Here is a 19880-nt window from a genome sequence, read left to right on the forward strand (position 1 = left end):
AAGAAGACATTGAACTTTATGTCAGTTTTTGTTTCATGTGGATAGGTACAGCAATTACCATAGATATAAAGATATTAACCATAAACCAGGTCAACAAATCTGCAATCTGACAGTTAAACGGTCGCTTTACGCTTTTTTCATATCTAAGTCGTCGAAAACATAGAGTTTTGTTTAGTTTCATTCACAAATGTTTAACACACAAATCCTGCATATTTAGAGTGTGTTCTTCTCTTAAACTGAAAACACTCTGTTCTTTTTCCCACACCTTTTGATGTCATGTGGTAATACTGGAAGTGCTCCACTGTGTTTTTAAACTCCATACACCTTCACTAGAATCATCAGGATAATTTTAGCTTTGGAATTGCCATCTCTACTGAACTAAAAAGGTAAAAAACTATCACTAAAGCATTTTGAGCTTTGGAGATGTAGACTGATAATAAAAAGTTACTGAAACATGTGAATGAATTAAAACTCAACTTCGGGTATGGTTTTGATGAGGTAACAACACTCTTACACTCTTGCCTAAAAGCTCAAATGGGTAAATTTTACATTGCCTACAGTGTGGTGTGAAAGCCCATATACTTGGTTCACTAGAAAAAGGAAGCAGAACTAGGTTTTGTTGTCTTTTTTCTAAAAGCATGGGCCTACATCGCTTGTCTAACCTAAATTTTGGGGAAGAAATAACTTCAAAAGTGAATGTGATACAGTGATTTTCTGTGCAAAACTCAATCATAGCCATGGAAGCAGTCGCTACTCTTCTCAGTGGCGCCTAGAACAACCCTGTCCGGTTTGGCACGCTTCAAAAAGTTCCAAAAGTGTCCTCTAGAACCCCGTGTTCCAACTCTTTCTCATTCGGAGGGAGTCCACCGTCACGTTGAGCGTCGTTAATGTCCACCCTCCCGTCACGTCTCCTCTACACCGGGTTGAGTTGCCTCCCGGAGCCCGCCTCGTCCCGCCTGGTCCCGCCTGGTCCCGCCTTTGCCCTGCCTCCAGCCAGCCTACTTTTTCCCCCCCGCGCTCCGCTCCCTCTCGTACCGCTATGATTTAGAAGTTCAGGAATCCCATGTCACGTCATCGGGGGTGATGTAATGCTGCTGTAAATAGCTCGTATTGTAATCTCGCTCCAGTCCAACGTGGTTCCTCTCTCCGGAGCGCGGCTACCTCGAGGTAAGCGCTCCATTCGCACAACTTTTACGCACGGCGGTTACGCTTTGGGTAACTTTATCTGGACTTTGGTGATTTTACATTCCAAGTACAAACTTATCGGGGAAGTTGAGCCTGTGTCTATCCGTGCGTTTGGAGCGGATACACTGAGCTGGTGTCTATTTAGGGGGGTGTGACAGCTCGCCTCTTACAGCTGTGAACGCCGGTGGAGTGCGGGCTCGCTTGTTTATGACTTGGGCAGGCTGCTGCTGCTGACTGGGCTGAAGGACGCGGGACAATCAGTGGGTCATGTGCCTGGAGCCGAGCCGGGCACCGAGACACTTGTTTGGGCACAGAGTTCAGCACGCGGCCGCTGGTTTATCACGGTGAACCTGCCACAGGGAAAGTGCACGCTGACATCCTTCTACTGCCAAAGACTGGACTAGCTAGAGGTAGGGTTGGTTACTTGGTTTTATTCTGATTTTGAAAATGACAGGTGTAGTGTTTTGTGCCCGGGAACTATGGTAGAGGAACTCTCTCCCTTAGTTGAGGTCAGCATTTAGTTTTTTAAAAAAAGGTCAATTTTAAGTAACATAATGTAAAGCCTAACTAAACATTGCTATTCTATTTTAGCTAAAGAGCCTTGTCAATAATGGACGAAAAAAGAAGCTGCCACCTATAGATTTGGCTGCTTCTTAAAATGTGGACTTTTCTGGTGGGGGTGTTCACCACCTGCTCGTCTCCATGGAGATGTTTTTGCTTGGCTGGAATGTTACGCATTTATTTGATTCCAGTTGTTTTAAAACCTTGAAAAACATGATTTTTTTACTGCACAAGCAGGATCACCTCTCCACAGATCTGACCTGTAACTTAAACTGTTGGCATCACATGCCTGTCCCCATGGCGATACAAGTTTAATGCCATATTGTGGAACATTCCTTTACATCTTCATGGCGACAAGCTGATGATGGATCCACAATCAGAAAAGTCACAGTGCACCTTCTAGAAAGTTGTTATTAGGTAAGATAAAACTTTTTTGTCTTATCCAAACTCATTTTTATTCTTTATTGTTAGCTAATAAAGTTATAATTTTAAGTTGTTTTAAGTTTAGTTAAATGTCCTTCATTGATACCGATCCTGAATAGTAACTAGTCAAATTTAGAAATGAATAATATTAACACAATACAACCTTAACACTACCTTCTAATTGAAAAATGTTAAAAACAGATGCAAGTAATATTTAAATATCACAACATATATTATTCATATTTATAACCCAAAATGACAGTTTGAAACATGCTTTCATTTTGAGAAGTGATTAGGGTATAATATTTGTGTGCAGTGTGTGTTATAATCCGGTGTAAATGGGCCACATGCTGTGTGTGCTTTGGGTTTATATCTGGGTGGACGTCACTGATGTAAGCTCCTGACAGAAGGTTTGGGTGAAATGTGCTGACTCCACTGGTGACAAATGCATTTGAGGAGGAGGGACGTGGCCCAAGCTTTGTAATTTTTAAATTTGAAGTCGAGGTGCCTAGTCTGTTGGTTAGTTACTATTTTATGATCCAGAAAATCCAGAAATAATTAAAAAATAATATTACTTTGGTCCAAAGTTATTCCAAGCATTCTAATTATTCACTGTGATATATATAAGCGTTTTGTCCAATCACCCTCCTGTGTGTCTTCTGTGTTGTGTCATTTGGTCATAGGGATGGCAAAATGTGTTTTTATTCTCAACTGATTACTAGAATTTCAGTAGGGCTGACTAAAGACATACCTGGTGAGGCTCTCTTTGAGGCTCTCTTTGGCTTCTCTGTATAATTTGGGAAAAAATATCTAATTGCAATTTTTCAATTAGATAATATTACATATTTTGACTAGATTTGGAATTTATGCTGCAATAATAGAATTCTGTTCAAAGTTCACATTTTAAACATCTCCAGAAGAACAACAAAATGACTACAAGTGACAAACGCTTCATGTTGACAATCTGAAATTATTTGAACATTTTTGTTTCTTGCACCACTCCTCTGTCATTTAAACATACAACATCTTGTGCATTATTTAATGTTTTATTCTACCACTTATATTAGCTTCAAATGATAAATTAGATGTTATGGCCATACAGTTCTCTTACAATTACTCTTACTCTTACTTACTCTTAATTACTTCATAATTTTTTTTGACGAAATACATGGGATTACATGGAACAGTTCTTTTTCTTCTGCTTAATGGTGACTAATATTTATCTCACAATTCATTTATTAGAATGCTTGTATGAGGCTGTATGAAGTCACCGGGCTTAGGTAACGCGGGTCAGACAGGTTGGGGCCTGTCCTGAGTCGCAGCTGAAGCCCCGCCTCTTTGTGTCACTTCGTCCAATCACACTCCTGTCTGTCTTCTGTGCCTCATCACCTTATGTCAACTGCTAGGGTTGCTTCATTTGGTATACTCACAAATAGGGATGGCAAAATGCATAGTTTTTATTTGAAATTGATTGCTATAATTTCAGTAGAGCTGAGGTAGTCGACTAAAGGCTCTTGTGGGGCTCTTTTTCTGGCTTCTCTGTTCAATTTATTTTCTTTATTTTTCAGACAAGCATTGCGACTAGATTTGCACTTTGTTTTAATAATAGTATTCAGAAGAATTGACGAAATGAGATAAGAGTTACATACAAGAATCACATTTCAGAATACGCTTGTGCAGATCTAAACTACAGGGTTAGCAGTTTTTATGCAGAATAAGCCTGGAGATTTAGTTGTAGTTGTTAAATTATGGCACTTAAAAAATTGCAGCCTATGCGACTTGCTAATTGCGTCCATTGAAATTACAATTTTGACTCCTGCAGCCCCACTCTCTTTTCGGTATCATAAAGATCTGGCCCAAAATGACCACAAGCTCAGAAGAGTCCATGCAACAAAATATATATTTAGAGAAGTAGTAAACATTATCTTCATATGAAAAAGGGACATTAAAAATCACACTTCACATTTCAAAAACTGACTTCCTCTATGCCTTCTCCTTTCTTGTCCATATAAATGCTTTTGTTGATTAAAAATTGTTTTAGTCGACTACATGGCTAAAGGACTGAAGGTCTGCAGCCCTAAGCCCTAACAAAATCACTGCTTTATGACTTTTCCAATCAAGCTGTCAGAGGCTGAAGAAAGGGTCCTTGTCAATGGGTTTTTGGACATTATACTTCTATTCCTACTTGAGTATTTTGTTTGAAGTAGTAGCACTATTACTTGAGTATGTATTGCATACCATAATGGTACTCTTACTTGAGTAAAAGTTTTGGGTCCTCATCCCACTGCGAGTATGTCTTAAAGTGACAAAAGAGTCATATTGATAATATGAAATTCTCTGAACATTTGCATTTATTGCATCGCTCCTTCAAATATGATTTAGTTTATCCAATTTTGTGTCTATCCTTTGAAAGTACCAGATTTTGTACACAATGTTTTGTTCTTGCAATTATATTAGCTTCAAATCATAAATCAGATGTTATGTCCATACAATTCTCTCACAATTACTCTTACATGAGTAGTACTTTTCCCAAATGCTTTTTTGCCCTTACTTACTAAGTAGCATTACTCTGAAATTACATACACTTTCCAGGTAAATAAGTCAAATGGGATTACATGAAACAGTTTTTTGTCACAGAAAGACACTATTCTGCTTAAAAGTGACCAGTGTTTATTTTAGAACGCACATTTAATGATGACGATAGTGTATGAGGAGTGTGTGTGTGTGTGTGTGTGTGTGTTCTACTGTCAAACATGCAGAGAATGGGAGGAGATTTTTACTATTCTGTTTTTCACAATTCAATATATCAATTAATTTGAATGAGTTCATTCTCTCTAAATTGGAAAATGACTAGCTCCTAATAATGGGGATATAAATATTAACTGGCTGGGAAAAAGCCTGAAACTTTGAAAGACCTATACAATGACATCAATGTGTAAAGGTGAGAAGATCATATAAACATTTGAATGAGCAAGCCTTCATCTGTATTATATTAATATTGGGTTAACATTAACATTCCCTGGCCCTGATATGGCCTTACTTTTTTTTATTAATGCAGTTAATGAAATTGCAGACTGACATGCACCTAAAAGAAAAATTTGAATGAAAAACGCAGAACAACACAGAAATTGCAAGTTTGATTAGATGTCTATGTAATCTCTCAGTTGTCCAGCTATGATCCATAGCAAAAGAAAAATTTTACTCTGTCAACTAGACAAAAGTTTTTGCCTCTCATCCAAGCTGCTTCTTCAGTTCTGGTCAGATTGCTGGTGGTCACTGCCTTCTACCTGACTGTTTAACTCCCCCTCTCAAACCATTTCTTTTCTTTGGCTAAGACATGTACCTCACTGTCTTTAAAGAGTGCTCAGTGGCTTGCATGTATCACCAGGATAGAGTCTGTAATTCAATCAATGACTCCTTCCTTCTCCAGCTTACCGGTTTCTCCTATTATTACTTATATATGGAACAGTTTGAACAGAATGCATTAGACCTCTTTTCCAAGCACTCCACCCACGCTTCGGTATCGATACGTGGATGACAACTGGACTAAAATCAAAATTTAAGATCTGGAACCCTTTACTGCACATATTAATACTGTGGATCCAAACATCAAGTTCCCACAGGAAGAGGCCAAGGAAAACAAATTGGCCTTCTTAGATTGTGCAGCAATTATAGGGGAGGACCAGTGACTCCAGGTAAAAGTCTTCAGGTGACCCATACACACCGACCAATACCTTCTTTTTGATTCACACCATCCACTGCAGCACAAACGCAAACGTTAACCACAGGCCTCAAGTGGTTCCTACAAGAAGTCCAACATGTGCAGAAAGCCCAGGACAACAGATAATAAGAATCTCGGAGAAAAGGTGTAACCATTCTATACACAGATGGTGTGTCTGAAAAGCCTCAGACGATTTTCAGACATCATGAAATCTTGATTGGTGTGGCAGGTCGTTTTAACACGTGTTGCTGCACACTGTGGATCGACCCCAGTGCGCACTAGATTTAGTTCTGTTTACTTCACTTTTGAGTTGGCCTTGTTCACATGCTGTACACGCTGGAGGTGGAGGAGAAAAAGTTCTTGGAATGACAGACAGACCCAGGCTCACCTGCGCAGGCAGGCAGGAGGAGACTGTCGCTGATAAGTTCATCCAAATTGCCAAATCCACCAGCAATCTGACCAGAATTGGAGAAGTCGCTTAGATGAGAACAAAATTTTAACTAAATTTAAAAACTAAACTAAAACTAAGTTAAAACTAAAACTTTGACAGACAGAGTTGATAGAACTGAATTTTTCTTTTGTTAAGTTTAATTAGAGAAGGGAATGCTGCCTGGAAAACTGCACACACAGTACATCAGATTTGGATTGGCCATTTTTTTGTAAAAAAAAAAAAGACCTAGATCTTTATCAACTGTTGGAGGCAGTGTCTTACTTCATGCATGTGCTGATAGAGAGCCACAGAAAACTGGCAAAGTTCTGGAGGACAGTAAGATCCCTCTCAGAACCTAGTATTCATACATTACCAGTCAATTTTTTATTGGATTCAGCTATTGTAAATTCTGAAGAGGAAATATATGATACTTTTAATACAGATTTTATCTCTGCATGTGATGTTTTGGATACTAACCCTTCTGATCTTCATTATGTTGAATCTGACAGATAACAGTCAGATTTTCTCTTTAAGATCATTCACTTACATGGAGGTCTTAAATGCACTCCACTCCATAGACCTAAAGACGTCCACTGTAGCTGATGACCTTGATCGCCTGAAACATATTGAATTTGACAATGTTACATGTAATTGTTTATCTTTCAGCCATCCAACAGAAGCCAGGCAGTAGTAATGGGTTTAAATCAAATGTTTAAACTTTAAGCAAAGGAGTGCTCCAAGGCTCAACTGTGGGCTCACTACTTTGTAATGTAGTTATTATTTAATTGGTTGCAATTTAAGAGACAGCCTCATACATTTGTAGTGTTGATCATGTGACTTTAAAACTGCAGCAAAATTTTTATGAAATCCAAAATTCACTCAAAATTCTTAAATTGTCATTGAATGCAAATAAAACTAAGATATATGATTTCTTCTAATAAAAACAGTTATGTGTTGTGCAAGCGACAAATCTTTATACACTAAACAGTACTTTGATTGAAAGAGTCACCACCTATAAATACACTGCCACCTATAAAAAGTCACCACCAAAAAAAGGTCACACACTCTAATATTTGGTTGTTCCGCCTTTAGCTTTGAACACACATTCGCTCTGGTATTGTTTTGATTTCGCTTCTGCAATGTCACAAGATTATTTCCATCCAGTGTTGTATTAATTTTTCACCAAGATGTTGCATTGATGATGGTCGAGTCTGACGCTGCACAAAGTCTTCTCCAGCACATCCCAAAGATTCTCAATGGGGTTAAGGTCCGGACTCTGTGGTGGACAATCCATGTGTGAAAATGATGTCTCATGCTCCCTGAACCACTCATTCACAATTTGAGCCCAAATTGTCATCTTGGAATATGCCCGTGCCATCAGGAAAGAAGAAAATCCATTGATGGAATAACCTGGTCATTCAGGTAGTCAGCTGACCTCATTCTTTGAGCACAGACTGTTGCTGAACCTAGACCTGACTCGTACCTATAGGCTCATACCTATTTGCTTAGTTAAATCCAGATGCTGACTTTTTTTTTGACCAGGCAGTGTATATTGAATTTTGGCTTAGTGAAAACTTGTCCTTCTCCCAATTATGTAATGGTTTAAAATCCTCATTTTATTATAGGAACAAATCTTGTATCCCATTGAATTACAGAAAAGAAATTGTTCTAGCAATGTTTCTTGTCTAATCTTATAATCTGCACCAAATTATGGCAATACAATATATATGCAGAATTCAGCCTCTACTTTGACACTCTTTCATTCAGCCTTTCATTTCACAACAGGTGACAGGTTACAAACCCCTCACTGTACACTCTATGAAAAGTGGGTTGGCCATTGCTATCTGTCAGAAGACACGGTATAAAGTGTTTTTTATAAGGGACTAATTGATAGACTGCCTGAATCTCACTTGTTCGTTGAACCATGTTACTGGTACTCTCTGAATTTTTCAAATAACCTCAAGTAATAGCCCCAAGTAAGTACATAGTAGTGGGCGGGAATAGGAAGCAGGTGAAATTTTTTCGGTACTCAAAACTCAAATGCAGGATTAGTCAAACATGCAAGAATCAATCAAAATTTAAGTCTAAGTTAGTGAGTTAAAGATGAGGGAGTAAGGTACTGATATAATTGTACAGTGGTTCATCCCCAGCCAATGTCCTAATATAAATTGAGTCCATTTGCATTCACATATTCAGGCAAAAGAGAGGGACATAACGAAGATAAAAATCACTTTTCAGGGGTACCTTTGTGACTTGTCGGTCCCACACCCCATTTCGATACTAAGAAAAAGACTCTATACTTAATACCAATTTTGATATCACAATAATAGAAAAAAAATTAGACAATAGAATGTAATTTTTAGCACAAAATAACAGTGCTTTCTTTAAGTTGCCATGTGCTTCTGTTCTGGTGTTGATAAAGTTCAAGGTTACTCTAAAATACTTTATCATGTTTATGGATTTTTTTTTGGGAGTATTGATACTTGTTCAGTTGAATATCTATTTTCGATGCTAGTTTTAGTATAAATTAGTATTGTATATTTATTTTATGTTCTGTATTTTAATACTTTTGACAATCCTAACTCAAATTGCTTGTCTTCACACCGGCCCTGCTTAAGTCCACTTCATGTCATGCACTACCCCTCACTTGCTCCCTTGAACCCTGAGCCCTACCCCTCCCACCCCCGTGTCATTACCTCTCTCTGGAATGTCTGAGTCTTCATTTGCCGACTCTGGAAAATGAGCGGCCCGTGCTAGCAAACAACATGCTAACACCCCTCCCCTCTCTGTAACAAGGGAGGGAGGGGCCGGCGCTGCCTTGTTATCATGCCTTATTGATGAGTGGCTAGAGAGACTGTTATTAACCAGGCCTCTGCTGAAAGACTGATCGGAGCGAGACTATTGGGCTGCTATCAAAAGAGCAGTAGATCACAGTGCTAATAGTGTAGTGTACATGCTTCTAATAATAACAATAATAATGGGGGTATGTGAAAGCACTTGTCCTAATAAAAACTCCGCTATTTACTGTGTGATAAACAGGGGAGGAATGTGCAGAGGAACAAACACGTGGTTAGCTATATACAGTAGATATGTGGGTCAGGAAGGGTCAGCTGTGATGGAAGTATCAGACCAGGCAAGTGTCCTGTGTGTCAGTGTAGTGTCCCCATGGCTGTTATGATCAGGGTGTTATGTACGTATGTATGTATGTATGTATGTATATGTGTGTATGTGCGTGTGTTTATGTGTGTGTGAGTGTTGGTTGCAGGTACAGATTGGAACCAAGTGTCGAGTGAATGAACAATGCAGTGTAGCCCTTTGAGAAGCTTTGTTGGGCCACTAAAATTACATATACATAAAATTACACGTGCATTACATTATGGGTTCACAGAGCTAAAATATTGTCTGAAAGTGGAAAAATAAATTGTTGTTTTGTTTTTTGTTTTTTCCAAAAACACAGGAGTGAGAGCTTCAGGGGGTTTTCTTGAAAGTCCAGAACAGGTTCTCCTCAAGGACAAGGCTCAAAGGTTAACAAATGTGAAGATGACCATGCTTATACTATAAAAAACTTACTGTGATAGAGTAAAAAAGTGGTACAGAAGGTCACTCACTGGAAAAATCATAAAAGTCCTTTATTTGTTACATGGGATGAGCCAATATATATATATTTTTTCTGTTTTATTTAAAGGTCTTATATTACATAAATTGTATTCTTTTGATGCTTAAGCCATGTTATAATGTTACTACCTCGTCAAAAACATACCGGGAGTTGTGTTTTGTTTTATTCACACGTGTTTGAGTAATTCTTTATTATTAGCCTGCCTACATCTCCAAAGCTCAAAATGCTCTGTTTCACACTGTGATGGCATGAAGTGGTACTTTTCAAGTTAAGGTGTATGATGTAAAAAGGGTGTAAAATACAGTGGAGCACACTTGACACATGACAACACAACATGGAACAGAGTGTTTTCTGTTTGAAAGAAGAACTCCGCCTAGATATGAAGGGTTTATGTGTTAAAAGTGTGAATGAAACAAAACAGAACTCCAGGTAAGATTTTTATGAGGAAATAACATATATGTATACATAACAATAACATTATGACATAGATCAGAAAATAGCTTAATATAGGCCCTTTAACCAAGAGTAAAAACTTTATATAGTGCATTGCAAGATACTATTAATGCTTTACAGTGCACTATTCACTCCACACTTGTGGTAAGCTACTTCTGTAGCCACAGCTGCCCTGGGGCAGACTGATAGAAGCAAGGCTGCCAGTCTGCACCATTGGCCCCTCCATCCACCACTAACACTCACACACACCTCATTCATACTAGGCAATGTGGATAAAGTGTCTTGGATACAAGGATACAAGTTTGCACTAGAGCCACTGCTGATTGGGCAAGAATTCAAATGAACCATTGTCCAGGATGCACCGGTCCAACTTTTTCAGCTCCAATACCAGCATTTATTTCTTTTAAACAATAAAATTAACATTTGAATTGTCTGTGTGTTCCAGGCTGTGGGATGAATGAGCTCTTGGACCGACCGTATGTGTGTGGGGCGCCGGGCTGCTCTCAGGTCAGTACCACTGTCATGTGCAGGGGAGACTATAATCATTCTGCATGTGCATTCAACTTTTGTTACTCATTTGAATGTTGATCTTCTGTCAGATCAGTCTTAAAAGTCCTATATTATACTAAATGTACTTTTTGACTAAATCAAAGATCTAACATCCATCACCACTTAAAAACCAACTGAATTACATAATTTCTGTATATATACTATAATTTAAGTAAGTCTAAATGTAGGTTTGCAACAATTGTTTTAATAGTCGTAAGTGATACTAACATTTCAAAGTTAATTTTGACACTAAGGAATAGACTGGATACTTAATACCAATTCCTATGCAATAATGAATATCTAGTTTCTAGTTTTAGTATCAATTAGTATCAGATTTTCCATTAAAATGTATTATAGTATATTAGGGTTTTTTTTTTTTTTTTTTTTTTTTTTAACGTTTTACATTTTTACATTTACATTACATTTTTTTTACATTAATTTAATACTGTCATTATCTTTGGTATCTTGTTATCTTTGTTCAATGCTTTTTCAGATGTGTTTTAGATTCTTTATAGTCCAGATAACGATTATCAATATTGCTTACTATTATTTTAATAGTTGACTAGTCATAGTTATATGCAGAAGTATTTTTAAAGGCATTAATCATGTGTTTTAGCTCATTTCTTCTATTGTGTTTGTGTTGTGCAGAGGTTCCAGTCAGAGGAGCACCTGAGCATCCACAGACACAAGCATGAGATGACCCTCAAGTTCAACTCCATCAAGAGTGACGCTGCCTTCACTGGTCAGAATCAACACTATCACAAAGATCTTTTTTTTATAATATTATAATTTTCTTTCTTTTTTTTTTTTTTTTTTTTTTTTCTTTTTTTTTTTTTGCTAATAAAAATATTTCACCAGTATTGCCAGTGCCTTAACCTACATATAGAGGACACATAAATACAGGCTTCACACCTCATGTGAAAGCTCAGAAACTCCAGAATTCACTCCATGAGCTTGATCAATGATTGTCTGCAGGTGCTGTGGTTTAGGTAGTGACCATTCACATCAGAGAGAGGCATTTTAGGTTTAAAACAATTAAGTTTCAGCATTTACTGTTATCAGTGAAAGTTATATTTTATTTAATCATGTCTACCTCCTATCTGGGGATACAAATAGGTCATGATTATGGAATTTAAAATCTAAATCTTCCATATGGTTCCTTTAAAGTTGAAGTGAAATTCACAAATTAACTTTTCGCTATTGTAAACATAATAACAAAATGTATTTATTTGGCATATGATTGTGTAAAAGTACTGCCATAACGATCAGGTTGCCTTTGTAACTGAGAAGGTGTTCTCTGTGTAACTTTTCTGGTAGAGAGTCACCTTCTTGTCTCCACAGCGATGTTATTGCTGTGTCTGGAATGTTCCACAGTATGGCTTTTCAGTCACCACAGAGACAAGTGGTTGATGTCTCAAGTCCAAATGGTGAGCATGCAATAGTTAGAATCATGTTGTATTTTTGAGCAATAAAAGCACCTGTAATGAAATGATTCAAGATAGAAACCTTAAATGCCATACTGTGAAACACTCTAAGCAAAGCAGTAACATAACCATGGAGACAAGCAGGTAGCAAACTGGCTAAGTGAAAAGATGCATACTGTACCTTTTAAGGGGGAAAAAGAACAATACAAATCAAATGACCTGGGGTATGAAAGTGATGCTGTGGCTATCCTCCCGTGTTTCTCTTATAGCTGACACTCCCACTCCAACCAAGTTTCTGCAGAACTGTGATGAGGTGGGCCTGTTCAAGGAAATTGAGGAGGAGTTTCTGCAGGCACAAGAGGAGGAAAAGAAGCAGGTATGAAGCAACTTACCTCCTCATTCTGACCTTTGTTTTTATAGTACCTTCAGTACTGTACTCTCCCTTGGCAACACAGTGGTTGGCTGCTCTTTTGGCTACCTGTCTGAAAAACTGAGCAGTTTTGGAAACTTCTTAGGTTTTGAAGTCAGTTCTTAACATCACATCATGGGATTTTAACCAACTACGAAGTGCAGCTTCTAGAGTTCAAAGGACACAAGTAAGGGACTGTTGGAAAATGAGCTGTTTGTTTTTCCTGTATCCATGGAAAGCCAACAAGGAGCTAGCTATGGACCTCTGGCATTTTACATGAAATGTGGCAGAAGACCAACCAGAGGAAGTACTTCGAGACCTTCCAGAGGAAGTACTTTGAGGGAATGTCCCATCTCATCCCTGACTGAAACAACAGAGGGGAGTGAGAGAGGCTTTCTTATTGTGTGTCCAGAGCTCACCTGGCTCCCCCTGGAGGCAGCTGTGATGCTACAGGACACAGAGGACAGAGAGGACACAGAGGAGAGTCACTTTTGTCTGAGGGTTGTTACTCTCCTCAAACTGCCCTCACACAGAATCTGCTCACCCTCTCTGACCAAGGCCTCCTGTTACGCTGCACTGAGACCTTTGACTGACACACCAAGGTGACTGGGAAGAGCACTGTAGATGTTGCTAAATTTGAATTTCCCTTAGGATCAGTAAAGTATCTATTTATCTACTGTTTAGAGCTGTAGTCAACTAAAGATATGTCCTGCTGATCGATTAGTCGACTAAAGGGGGATGTGACAAAAGCTCTCAAAACTATTACGTATATCTGTTTATCTGACCCACACTGTACGAGACACAGAGACACTTGCACAGGAACTCATTTATGCAGATAAAGCACTAGGAAACAATGTATTTATATTATGTTTAAACTTGAGAATCATGAGTTTAATCTGCCTTTTTCACATATATAAATATAAAAAAAATACCAAATCTCCAGCTGAGTTACTCACTCAGTAACTTCTCCTTTCTGCTGGTGTCCCATATAAATCTTTATAATCTAAATAAAATAATTAGTTGGCAATACAAATTTTGGTTGATTAAGGCTCCATTGCCTGATTAAGTGACTAACCGACTAAAGGCCTACAGCTCTAGAACTGCCCAGAAATGTGATTCTTTCCACTCAAACCACTTATGATGGGGCTGAGGGACAGTGTGATTGGTCGTATTCACACTTTAAACTCAGAAACACCTAGCAGCGTGATGTCATGTAGTACTTGAAATTTAATAGCCACTGAAGGCAGCACAAAACTAGCTGCAAATGTATCTAGTTTGCTCTGAAGTTGCCAAAAAATGACTAGAGGCAGAAGATAATGTTATTAAAACACTACATACAGTTTAGTAGTGAAAAAGTGGATTCAATGTTCCTTTTTAAGCTTGATTTGCCTTTCCATGAGTTCAGGAGACGTGGCCCGAGTAGTGCTCCTTATATGTGATTATTTGTGGTGGCTCTCCTCATGTCTGTGGGGTCAGTGTGATTTTGTTACAGCTATTTACCGGGTCACAGCTCCAATAACTTTTAGCGGAAGGTTCCAACATGGTGGATATTTACGACTGTCTCTTGTCATCAGCTACAACAGCCAATCAGAGCCAGACACCAGTTGCCTTGTGATTCCTCTTAAAGGTTCTATATGCACAAAATTGATTCTTGTAAGCTTTAAGCCTTGTTAGATTGTTCTTACCTCCCCAAAATACCATAGCTGGAATTGTACTTTTAACCCTGCATTATTGGGCTGTCTACATGTCTAAAGCTCAAAATACCCTGTTTAACTTGTGTTCTGTAGAGACTATAAATTTCAGGGCTGAAATCACCCAGATCATTCTAGTGAATGTGTATGAAGTTTAAAAACACAGTTCAGTAGAGCTCTTCTTATATTGCTGCATGACATTGCAAGGTGGAACAGAGTGTTTTCTGTTTGAGAGAAGAACTAGATATGCAGGTGTGAATGAAACAAAACACAACTTCAGGTATGTTTTAATGAGGAAACAACATTTTAACAGAGATCAGAAAATAATGTAATATGGGCCCTTTAAACTGCAGAAATAGCTAACACCAAGAGTTTGTGCAAGCTTTTGCATTTACCATCACCACTACAACAACTGTAACTGGCTCCTTACCTTCGGATCATACAGTGGAGAGAATACACCGCTGCTGCGGGCCTTTACAAATAGGGTTTAATCCACACAAGCTTCTTCTTGTTTATGAGTGAGGAGGATGGAGCGTGAGATTGACAGGCAGATCGGTATGTGGTTTGCAGTGATGCGGTCACTGTATCGGACTATAGTGGTGAAGTCTTGGAAATGGATGGATGGACGTTGACAAAGAATCGCTGCAAAATGTCCTTATGTCTGTTACATCTTTGTTACATATTAATATCAGAGAAATATTTAAGTTGCTCTAGTGTGCAGCCAGCCTAACCTGCACTATGCTCTCACTTCTGACAGTACTAAGGATGGATCAAATGCACCATAGTTTAACCTGTGACTGTTGTGTCCCCACAGATTTTTCCTCAGAATGGGCCGTCCTGCCTGAACCAGAGCCAGCTCAAAGACCAGGGCACTCCATTGTCCCACCAACCCCTGTCCCACCCTCTGCCTCCACCTCAGCACCACACACAAACTCATTCCCACAGCCGACAACCGCCCCACCACCACAGCCAGCCCCATCATCCGTCTCAACACCATCCACCTCACCACCAACCCCACAACCAGCTCCACAACCAACCTCACAGCCAGCCCCACGGCCAGACCCACCAGCCGCACAGCCAGTCCCACAGCCAGCCCCTGCAGCACCCTCCAGCCCATGGGCCCCTAATGGGCCCCAGCTGTAGCCTGGCCCCTCACCAGGCGGGGTCTGTCATCACACAGAACCACTCCCACTCTGGGTGAGTACTACTACTCAATCTTAGAACACATTGTGAGGTCAAAAGGTCTTTATGTGTAAGAAATAGGACATCTAAACTGTGTCTGCCAACATGGTTTATCATAGTATACTTTTACATAGGCTTGAATGGTTGGTGGGTTTTACAGTCAAATTGGATAAAATCTTATCTGAGGGGCAGAGACGGGGCAATAAATAGCCACAAATCCAATTATCTCCCCTTGACAAAATTATGCAGATGACACTCAAATTTATGTTCCGCTCCTACCAAATGAAAATGGACGTTTATCCTAATTGTGTTCAAGAGATTAGTGACTGGATGTTCAAAAACCCTTCTACAGTTAAACAAAGATAAAACGGAAATAATTATCTTTGTAACAAAAATGAGAGACTTTGTATTACGAATTGTCTAGAGGATAAAAGCGTAACTGCCAAAGGGATTAGTGAAGTATGCCTTACCCTAATAATCTGCTCCCTTTTCTTGTGAATGTGAGGTTCTCTATGGATGAAATCATGTTTGTTTTTAGACAAACCAAGTAATAGTGTCATAAACCACTGGATCAGATGTATGATGTCAATATGGTTGGCTAATTCTCTGTATTCTGACCTAAGCTCATTCCTCACCAGGAAATGTACGTTTTAATGGCCTGGAAATAGCATGAAAACTCTTGGTTGAACATTACCTATGGCCTAGTTCTTATTTGGGAAAAGTGATGGAACCCAAAGCTTAAAACACTGCAGTGAGGTCCTATTTTGGGTGTGAGTGCCCGCCTACACACTCATATGCACAGACATAGAATATTTCATTTTAATGCAGCTGTTTCTCAATCTGTCTCAGTCCGTCTCGCCCATGCTGTTTGGGAGATATTAGCCTGGTGTTCTGTCTGGCACTCTCTGGCATTTCCCTTGTGTAATTTATCACCACTCTAATGAACTGAGGGAAGGAGAGGAGGGAACAAGGCTCTGGCAACAACTGACCAAGAACAAAGTCTAAAAACATCAAGTCCACCCACTCAAAGCCACCGCCAGCAGCACCACCCTGTCACCCAACTATCAGAGTAGGGCAGCGTTTAAGAGCTCAGGAATATGTTGTACTCAAACCATTAGAGACTGTGCAGCATTCAGTTACTCAGGAATTAGTTGTTTTCAGACTATTAGACCAGACTGTGTTGCATTCAAGAGCTCAGGAAGCCACAGCTTTCAGCTCATCAGACCAAGTTGTGTTACATTCAGGAGCTTCAAAATCCACAGCACTCTAGCCACTAAAGACTGCTGCATTCAAGAGCTCCCGAATCCACAGTATTCAGACCGTTAGGGACTGTGCTAGATTCAAGAGCTTAGGAATTTGCAGCATTCAAATCAATAGACTGTTGTGTTCAAGAGGTCGGGAATCCACAGCTTTCAGACTATCAGGTCCGACTGTGGTGCTACATTTAGAGCCCTGGAATCCACAACACTCAGCCAATACACCAGACTGTTGTGTTACAAGGAATTATTGAAAAACATTTTTTTTTTTTCAAAACTTAGCTATTGTATGAGTTGGTAAAAGAAAAAAAAAGATGATTTCATAAAAAGTTCATTTTCTAGACTTTTATAGTTAATTTTGCAGTCCATTTACATCTGTGCTTTATTTTCACCTCCAAACACAACATATACAGGCGCGTGTTAGCACACCTCTTATGGATTGCCAATATATCATTTGAATAACTTAATCAAATTAAGTTTAAAAAAAGAAAAATCATGACTGACAGGCAGATTAACCAGTCAGAGAGACGCATGGTTCATTATGATAAAAAACAAACATGGCGGCTTATGTTAAAAAAAGAGGGGGGCAACATAAAGGACTGAGAAACAGCGTGGATTTCTGCAGAATCAACAATCGAAGCATCATACTCTGATTTATCACAAGTAAAAGAAGTTTTTTTTTCTGAATGATACCAGAATTTTGGAGAGGTGATGTCTTCCGCATTCGTGAGACACATGATAGATATTACTGGCTGTGGTTTGACCACCCCAAGTTTGGACGGAGGTCTGTCACGCTCTGTGGTCCGATTCCAGTCCTTTCTGAATTCAAACAGAATGTAGAAAGGACTGGCTGGTCAGGCAAGGAATCCACAGCACTCGGGCTATTGAATCAGGCTGTGCTGTGTTCAGTGTGGGTCTCCACAAACTCAGGAGGCACTTCAGCTTGCATAACATCAGTCACACCGATGACCAAAAGAGCTAAAAATAGCCACACTCATACTACAGACAAGAATAAACGTATCAAAATATGTAATGGTTTTTCAGGTCAAGTTGTTTGATCACAGCATAATATTATTAGTAGTAAACTATATTTTTGATAGTCAAAGAGTGTAAGATATCAAGACATGGACATTCAAGAAAGGCCCATGTCCAACCAGGAAGTAAAAAAGTTCACTCACAAAAAAGTCTTGTGTAGCCTGTCATATACTCTTTAAATGGTTAGTGTGACACACTGCCATAAGCATTCACTCACCAATAGGAGGATTGTAGGGTCTGTTTTGGTCTTATCATCTTGTATTGGTTGAACAGTCTTCTCCATGTTTACCTGTGTTTCCATGGTGACACAGTCTTGGAGTCCGGCCGCACACTGTTGTGGTTCTGCTCAGTGCTCAAAATGCTCACACGCACACAGAGTAAGTATGAGCTCAGTGGAGATGAGCTCACAGTGAGGCTAGTGCGGAGCCAGGACACCCATGGGTGTCTCCTGCTGTGAGTCCTCTTCAGCCTCTTCTCTGCTTTCACTTACATGTAAGGCCGTCCTGTGGCCTTCTCATTTACAACTACTTCTGTTTGTAAACCGTGTTTTAGTGTCCAAACAAGCGCTATAGCAACTCAAACTTTTAGGAAATGAAAACTAGCTGTTTGGCCTTATATTTGTCCCAAGGTGAAAAAGGCAGCATCTTCTTTTCTGGTACATTTATATTCTAAACTTGTAATAATTGTAGATATAGGGGGAATATGTCATATCAAGAATGTAACAATATTGGCAATATTATTTGTCTATATATTTAAGATTTAAACCAACCTATTTATGCCCCATGTGCCTCATGAGTCTCTCATTTTGGTTGCCAGTTTCAATGATGAAATCCAGTTGCTTTAAACCTAAAAGGACTCTCTCTGGGTCATCACTGAATCATCATTATCTAAACCCAGCCTCTGCAGTTCAGTGAGTGAATTCTCTGAGTTTTCATATGAAGCATGACTTGTCCATATACAGAGAGTGTGAAAAACGTGTGTGTGTCTCTATCTGTAGGTTAACAGTTGTGATTGTAATACCTTTTTTAAAACTTAGAGCACAGGTTACATACAGTTCCTTTCACTTTGCATTATCATTCAGAGAGTTTAATTTGATAAAGCTGGTCGCATACTAGTGTAATGGTGATCTGTTACACATGTGAATTAAGTAAATAAAGGATTTTTCTGTTGTTTGGTCATGGTGTTAATAATCTTGAATAACTGTAAATTGGTGATGCGTCCTCTCGCATTAAAACTCATGAAATGGTACTATGCTTAACTGAGCGTGTGTGTTGTGTACAGGCCGGTGCCCAGCCCTCTGTCGTCCCTGCTGCACATGAGGAGCAGACACAGACAGCCTCTGCCCGCCTCTCTGCCCGGGACCCTGCCTGACCCCGCCATGCAGGGGGCAGCGGCTCACCACGTACATGTGAGTACCACATGTACATGGGAATGTACAGTAGTGTCACGATATTAAAATTCAAAACTTGATTTTGATACTAAGGAATGGATTCGATACTCAGTACTTATTTCCACACTCTTTCTTTGGACAAGAGAATTAGACAACATTAAATCGGAGGACTTTATTTTATTTTACCATGTTTCCTTATATCTGGTTCATTTCTGTCCTGTGAATGGCCTTTTTAGTATTGATACTTGGCCAAATAAGTATCTAGTTTTTATACTAGTTTTAGTATTGGTTAGTATTTCATTTTTAATAATTTTTGCAACCCTACCATGAACAGAAAACACTTCAATGTCCAACTGTGGGATTGTACAGAGATGGAACACATGGCAATCATGAGGTAGATCTTTAGAACTAAAGATCATTTACAATACTTTACAAAGACCTGGAGAGCCACGGAGACAGAGAGTAGCAGTATAGTTGAAATGGCAGTAAGATGTAGTGGAGAGAGAGTGCATTTATATAAATCTGTTGGGGGCAAAGGTAGCAGGTTCAAAGTGA

The 19880-nt window shown here is 39.2% G+C and overlaps 1 protein-coding gene across 3 annotated transcripts in view; it reads left to right on the plus strand.

The window, feature by feature from the left end:
• Nucleotides 1-1110: 1110 nt before the first annotated feature.
• LOC117378283 (cyclic AMP-responsive element-binding protein 5-like) overlaps nucleotides 1111-19880 on the plus strand; it is a 28460-nt gene continuing 9690 nt past the window's right edge. The window contains exons 1-7 of one of the 3 annotated variants that reach the window (XM_055225507.1): nucleotides 1119-1167; nucleotides 1358-1595; nucleotides 10835-10896; nucleotides 11587-11680; nucleotides 12632-12738; nucleotides 15277-15659; nucleotides 19217-19343. In XM_055225507.1, coding sequence (XP_055081482.1) covers nucleotides 10843-10896; nucleotides 11587-11680; nucleotides 12632-12738; nucleotides 15277-15659; nucleotides 19217-19343 — 765 coding nt within the window. In that variant the 5' untranslated portion in view covers nucleotides 1119-1167; nucleotides 1358-1595; nucleotides 10835-10842. Of the gene's footprint in view, nucleotides 1596-10834; nucleotides 10897-11586; nucleotides 11681-12631; nucleotides 12739-15276; nucleotides 15660-19216; nucleotides 19344-19880 lie in introns of all 3 variants that reach the window. The other 2 variants (XM_033974872.2, XM_055225506.1) reach the window with 2 other exon arrangements.

The sequence above is a fragment of the Periophthalmus magnuspinnatus genome, chromosome 11, assembly GCF_009829125.3.
Source record: "Periophthalmus magnuspinnatus isolate fPerMag1 chromosome 11, fPerMag1.2.pri, whole genome shotgun sequence".
NCBI classification, from domain to species: Eukaryota; Metazoa; Chordata; class Actinopteri; order Gobiiformes; family Gobiidae; genus Periophthalmus; species Periophthalmus magnuspinnatus.